Source organism: Caenorhabditis briggsae, assembly GCF_000004555.2.
Source record: "Caenorhabditis briggsae AF16 supercontig from assembly CB4, cb25.NA_022, whole genome shotgun sequence".
In the NCBI taxonomy this organism is placed as follows: Eukaryota; Metazoa; Nematoda; class Chromadorea; order Rhabditida; family Rhabditidae; genus Caenorhabditis; species Caenorhabditis briggsae.
In genome coordinates this window covers 22788-29664 of record NW_025543247.1, presented here as the reverse complement: position 1 = coordinate 29664, position 6877 = coordinate 22788, and the positions used below count along the sequence as shown (strand labels likewise).

The 6877-nt window shown below is 44.7% G+C and overlaps 3 protein-coding genes across 3 annotated transcripts in view; 1 reads left to right on the top strand and 2 right to left on the bottom strand.

Annotated features, from left to right (window-relative positions):
• Cbr-pars-2 overlaps positions 1 to 1997 on the bottom strand; it is a gene marked incomplete at both ends in the record, with an annotated part of 3463 nt that extends 1466 nt beyond the window's left edge. Inside the window, 2 exons of the mRNA XM_045240890.1 lie at positions 359 to 739; positions 1956 to 1997. Coding sequence (XP_045091132.1) covers positions 359 to 739; positions 1956 to 1997 — 423 coding nt within the window. The remainder of the gene's footprint in view (positions 1 to 358; positions 740 to 1955) is intronic.
• Positions 1998 to 2355: 358 nt separating this feature from the next.
• On the top strand, positions 2356 to 2731 carry CBG26650 (the record flags this gene model as incomplete). The annotated part of the gene is made up of 2 exons (XM_045240889.1): positions 2356 to 2358; positions 2630 to 2731. 2 exons carry the CDS (start codon positions 2356 to 2358, stop codon positions 2729 to 2731), a joined length of 105 nt encoding a protein of 34 aa, XP_045100633.1.
• A 2666-nt stretch (positions 2732 to 5397) lies between these two features.
• CBG23664 overlaps positions 5398 to 6877 on the bottom strand; it is a gene marked incomplete at both ends in the record, with an annotated part of 4021 nt that continues 2541 nt past the window's right edge. The window contains one exon of the mRNA XM_002647819.1: positions 5398 to 5589. Coding sequence (XP_002647865.1) covers positions 5398 to 5589 — 192 coding nt within the window. The remainder of the gene's footprint in view (positions 5590 to 6877) is intronic.

The following is a 6877-nucleotide window of genomic DNA, read 5'->3' as shown; positions in this document are numbered from 1 at the left end:
TTTTAGGCATCATTTTTAGGCGATTTCAGGCAATGTCAGGTAATTTTTAGGCTATTTTTAGGCAATTTCAGACCATTTCAGGCCAGTTTAGGCAATTTTAAGCCACGTTTAGGCAATTTTAGGCAATTTTTAGGCCATTTTAGGCCGTTTTGGGCAATGCTAGGCCATTTTTAGGCCATTTTTAGGCAATTTCAAGTAATTTTTAGGCAATTTCCGGCCATTTTTAGGCTATTTCTAGGCAATGTTAGGCCATTTTTAGGCCATTTTTAGGCTATTTCTAGGCAATGTTAGGCCATTTTTTGGCTCAAAATCCCTTATTTTTCTTGATCTTTCCTCTAAAAACCCCTAAAAGACCCACCTTTTTCACAATAATCACCGCATCGAACGGAGAAATGGCTCTGGGCAATCTCAGCGCCTTATCACTGACTGATAACAGATCAATAGTGGCTGGGAGCAACCGGGACACTCCAATGCCGAAACAACACATATAAAATGGTTTTCCTTGGAATTTCGCTCCCAGAGCTTCTGAATATTTGGTGCCCAGATGGAAAGTATGAGCAATCTCCACAGAAGCTATCTTCTGCGGGCTCGCCGAGCATCTCGAGCACATTTTTGGAGTCTCTTCTTTGCTAAAAGTGCCGCATTGGGTACAGTAATCCACGAAATCCTCTTCCAGAGAGCTTCGAACGTGGTATTCGTGACTGATGTGACCGCCGTGGATTCCCGAATCTGCTTGGACCTGAAAAACGATATGTAGAGTATGGCCTAACTTTCGCAAGTTGAGTTTTCTAGGCCACCCTGGTTGATGGTCCCGAAAACGGTCTAACATGTATCTAAGGTGTTTTCTAGGTGGTCATTCTAACATGGTGGCCTAACTTTTCAGTTTTCTAGGCCACCATGATAAAATGACTTAGAAATGGCATACCCTGCACCTGGTGGGTTTTCTAAGCCATAAACCATAGTGGCCTAGAAAACTAACACTTGAAAAAGTTCGGCCATCATGTCAAAAAGGTCTAGAAATGGCTTGATAATCACCTGGTATGTTTTCTGGGTCATTTTAACATGGTCGCCTAACTTTCGCAAGCTGAGTTTTCTAGGCCACCCTAGGTGATGGTCCAGAAATCGGTTTAACATGCAACTGGTGTGTTTTCCAGGTCATGGTGGCCTAAATTTCACAAGTTCGGTTTTCTAGGCCGCCAACTTTTATGACCTAGAATGGACTTGATATTCACCTGGTGTTTCTAGGTCATTCTAACATGATGGCCTAGAAAACGCAACTTGCGAAAGTTGGGCCGGTACATTTCAAACTGATTTCTGGACCATCAACTAGGGCGGCCTAGAAATATCACGTTGAGTTGAGTTTTCTAGGCCACCATGGCTTTTGACACACACGATACCAAGTCACTTCTAGGCCATGAAAGTTGGTGGCCTAGAAAACGCAACATGCGAAAGTTAGGCCTTGACTCCTAAATCCTCTCCAAGCCTGCTTTTTTCCTAAAAACGCGAGTCGTTTTGATCATAAAAGCACGTAATAAGCAAAAGATCAGCATCTCCTTGGGGAGGACCTGTGTGTAATGAAGAAGAGAGACCAGAAGACGTCACTCTTCGAATTCTCTGGTTGTCAAGGCAGCCCACTCCTTCTCAACCGACTTTCTACGACTTCCAACGAAGAATGGCATTTGCGATCGTCACAGTGGAACCACCGACTCAGCAGGTTCAAGAGACTGAGAACGGTGAGATGGTGAGGCACATCTTTAGGATCTAGCAGCTAGATTCCAGCATTGTCCTATGCTGGGAATCTACACAACCCTTCGAATCAGCGCTGAGGAATCCTATAAGCTTTTAGTCTAGGAAGAATCCTCAGAATCTTTGGAATCAGCCAGTGGGCAAGAGAGAATCCTTAGAACCTAGCTTATGTCCCATAGGCTTCGTCTTTTATCATCTAGAATACCTACTGGGTAATCTAGCTGCACAGAACAGATCTCCTGAGGCTTCATTTAGATTCTGTAGAATTTTAGTCATTCTAGAGGGTCTCCTTGAGATCCAGAAATCTTCTAGGATCATTAGGATCTAGCCTAGATTCTATAGACGTCTAGGCACCCTAGAGCATCTCCTTGGGATCCAGTGATTTTCTAGGATTATTAGAATCTATTATGGATCACATACACTTCTAGAGGTCCTAAAGAGGATCTTCTTGGGATCTTTAGGATGTTGGGAACCATAGTTGGTCGCATAGAATCCTGGGGCACAGCTGACCTAGCTTTCTCGCTGTCCTGGAGGGTCTGTTGATGATCCTTGAACCTTACAAAATCATTAGGATCTATCCTGGATTCTCCAGACTCCTAGCCACCCTAGATGGTCTTCTTGTGATGTTGAGGATCTTATAGAACCGTTGGATTCTATAGGATTCTAGTCGGCCTGAAGGCTCTCCTTGGGATCCAGGAACTTAGGTGGATTGTGTTAGAACTGGGATTCCAGCTCTTCTAGGTTCCGCAGGTTTCGTCTAGTTAGAACTGGAATTCCACATCTTCTAGATCTTATAGACTTCCAGCATGTCTTCTAGCTAAACTGTTTCATGGGATCCATAGGCTTCTAGGCTCCCAAAACCCGTACAATTCCCATTTTCCAGGACATCCGCCTCATCCAAACTCTCAAGAAGCATCGAATCATGTTCTTGCTCGACACCATCGCTATGCTTATCTACATCGTCTGCCAAAAACTGATTCATTGAGCACTTCTTCGATGCTGCTCTCTCTCTCTCTCATTTTCATATACTCTCTCATTTTAACCTCTCCGATTCGTCATAATAATAATAAAGTCATCAACTTTCCAAGAATTTTCTAGAATCTCATCATTTGTCATGATTCGCCATGGCAACGCCTACAGAATATCCCTCAGGAACATGCGATCACATGCCTAATGAACGGGGCGGAGTCAGCTTTCTAGATACTTCTTCTCATTGTTACTGAGAAAGCTGTTGATGGCTTCTCGAATCTTCCAGTTTCTATTTCCAATGGCATCTATGACATCAATTGATATCGAGAATGGTGGCAAGGTAAGGAGAATCCTTAGGATCCGGTCGGGGATCCCCTCTCAGGCTCCTAGACAGCCGATTTTCCAGCTTTTCAAGCTTCTAAAGCCCGCAAAATTTTCCCCGCGGGGTCCAAAGGGATCCTAGAAATCGTGGAATCAGTTAGTCTGGATTCCAGACTTCAGAGAGTAACGGATCTTTCAGCCTGAAGGCTTTAGAGCATCTAGAAACATCAGAATCTTCTGAGCCTCATAACTAGGACTCTCGAAGTTCCCTGAGCTCATAGAATCGCTAGAAACTTCCAGATGACGTGCCAAACCAAGGATCGCTCGTGCTTGTGGAATCACATAGTTTCGAGTCCAGGATCCTCTAGAGCATCTAGAAACATCAGAATCTTCTGAGCCTCACATCTGTGATCTTAGATGTTCTAGCCTCTAAAATTCTTGAACTTCCCGGGGAGCTCATAGGAGTCTCTAGAATCCCTCCAAAAATGCTTCAAAACTTGCAGATGACGTGCAAAACCAAGGATCGCTCGTGCTGCTTGAGATTCCTCCTCGTCGTCGGCGGATTTTGCCTCGCCTACGTCGCCATCCTCGTTCTCTTCGTTCTCCTCAAAGGATCACTCGCTGCACACAACAAATAATCTTTTGTTTTCCAGTCATTTCCCCATGTAATTCTCGCATTCCTTTACAGGGTGGCCGATAAGTATAGGACGTTTTGAAAGTGCTCCCATTTTTTCAATTTGAGGATTTTTCGAGAACAACCTTTATTAAACAACAAAAAATAAGCAGAAAATTTGATTTTACAAGAGAAATTCGAAGTTGGATCCACGAGCTTTGACACAGGCTCTCAAACGTTTCTTCACCGAATTGACAGTGCGCCGCAGGTATCCGTCGTCGATCGAAGCCCATGCTACCTCGAGAGCGGCCTTCAAGTCATCGACAGTAGCAAAAACTTTTCCCGCGATCTTCCCTTCCAACATGCCCCAAACGCTGAAATCCATCGGATTGAGATCCGGGCTGGAAGCAGGCCACAAGTTCTTGTCCAGGAATCCAGGGAAATGCGCCTCCAAGACGGCCAATGTCGATCTCGAGCCATGGGACGGTGCCCAGTCTTGTTGAAGGATAAATGGACCACCAGCAAAGTGCTGAGTGACCCAGGGTAACAAATTATCCATCAACACAATCTTTTGGTACACCTCCGAGTTGATTTTCACATTTCTTTCAATGAAAACCAACGGAGTTTTACCGGTTGCCGTGATACCGGCCCAAACCACGACACTTTTCGGGAAAAGGCGGTTATGGGCAAGACGACGTTTCGGAGACATGCTGTCATCCTTTGACAATAACTGTCTCTGGTTTTGACGGTTGGGAAGAGGTTCAATAGTGAAGATCTTCTCGTCTGTCCAGATAACGTCAGAGACGCGGCGCACTTGAAAGTGCTGGAGTAATTTTCGGCATTTTTCGAGTCGCATCGCTTTCGATTTGTCCGAGAGGTACTGTCCACGACGTAGTTTGTAACTTTTGAGCTTCAAGTCGTTCTTGACAATCGATTGGACAGTGGATCGGGCAATTCCAAGCTGTGACGCCATCCTATTGAGACTCAATCCATCATTTCGAATGATCCGTTTCTTGATGATTGCACGAGTATTCCGGGTGTTGACAGAACGTGGACGTCCGCTTTTTTTTACTTCAGAAGCATCTCCTCGCTTTTTGATAGCAGCGACAACGTTTCGAACCGTCGAAGACGAAATTTGAAGGCGTCGAGCGATCTCAGCGCTTCCGAGGCCTCTCTTGAACAAGAGTTCAATGGAAGGACGATGAGGAGAACTTTTCATAGCTCGGCGATATGGAGAAGTGGAACAAATGACTGAGAAGCTTACTTATATAGTCTCTGGACTTTCGAAAAGTTTCGAAATTTTTCGAAAATATCCCTTGGCACCGTGCCAGGGAACGCTGAAAGCGAGCGTCCTATACTTATCGGCCACCCTGTATACTCTCAGAGTCCTCCGTTTGGACCCATTTTCCAGCTATTTTGGTCCTTGAGACCCTTCTAGCATGTCCTACGTATCCCAAACGCCCCAATTTTTGATCGTTTGATTTCCCTGAATTCGTCACATCTTCATTTTCAAAATAAAGCGAAAAATTTCGAAATCTCTTCCTCTGGGACATTGCTGATCATATGATTCGTGATTCATGAGTCTAATGAAGAGGTAGCTCTCGTTATATATATATATAACGTCATAAATCAGAAAAGTGGGCGTGTCACTAGGTAACCTAATCTAGGATGTCTACAGCCAGCGAGTTCTTCTCCTTATTGAGCGTTTTGAAGACTACGAGCTTCCTTGTCTCGTGTGTCTTTCGTCTTCATCGTTCCTCGATTCCTCGGAATGGATCCTTATCGCTATAGCCAGCTACCGCAGGAGCCGTCGCCACCGCAGAAGCCGTTTCTACAACTGCCTGGTATGGAGGATGGCGACGAAGATGAGGAGGTGAGTCGAGGGGACCATCAGAATCCGGTGTGTCGCCAAAGTCCAGATTACTGTAGACTGCCCAGCTCTAGGAATATTCGGATTACTGTAGTCCAGCTCGGGGAAACTTCTAGGTTACTGTACTCTAGGATGGCCTCTTGGACCTTCTGATGAATCTAGAGATTCTAGGCTCATCAGGATCAAGATCCAGATTACTGTAGGCTAACTCTAGGGTGGTCGAGGGCACCTTCTGACGGATCTAGGGGTTCTAGAATCGCCAGGATCAAGGTCCAGATTATTGTAGATTACCCAGATCTAGGAGAATCCAGATTACTGTAGCTCAGTTCTAGGAAGATTCAGATTACTGTAGTCCAGCTCGGGGAAACCCTAGGCTACTGTAGGCTAACTCTAGGATGGCCTAGGGGATCTTCTGATGAATCTAGCAATTCAAGAAGCATCTGATCCAAGACCAGGTTATTGTAGTCCAGCTTCAGGAAGATCTAGATTACTGTAGATTACCTAGTTGTAAGCAGATTCAGGCTACTGTAGGCTAACTCTAGGGAACCTTATGATGGATCTAGGGGTTCCAGAATCGTCAGGATCAAGGTCTAGATTACTGTAGATTACCCTGTTCTGGGAGAAACGAGATTACTGTAGCTCAGTTCTAGGAAAATCCAGATTACTGTAGGCTAACTCTAGGATGGCCTATAGAACCTTCTGATGGATCTCGGGGTTCCAGAAGCATCAGATTACTGTAGATTGCCCAGTTCTAGTCCAATAGAACTCGATTTCAGTCATTTCTAGACTAGAATTGGCTCGTTTTGTGCAATTTCTGGGTCATTTTCAGCCATTTTCAGACCATTTCCACTCTCGAAATCGCCCTTTTTTAGTGTTTACTGTAGGCCAGGTTACTGTAACCCAAATAGAACCCGATTTGGACCATTTCTGGGTCATTTAAAGCCAATTTTGGACCATTTCTGGGTCATTTAAAGCCAATTTTCAGTCACTTTCAGACTATTGCCACTCCCGAGACCCCTTTTTTTCAGTGTGACTTCGTATTCTGGTTCATCGTTCTCCTCCTCATTTATCTCGTCGGACTGGTCTTGGAACTCTCTCCACTCATCGACTACTACCTCGGAAACAAACAGAACCATTTCTGATATTTCCTCTGCGTCTCTTCATCTGATCTGATCTCTCTCCTCCTCTCGCCTCGCCCCTTTTAAGCTGATTGTGATCAGTTTATCAGTTTTTGTCGTCAAATAAATCAATTTTCCGATTTTCTGGGTCATTTAAAGCGATTTCCAGCCATTTTTAGTCAAAAATCCGGTCCCCAGTCATCGTTGTGGACCATTTTCGCCAATTTCCAGACACTTTCT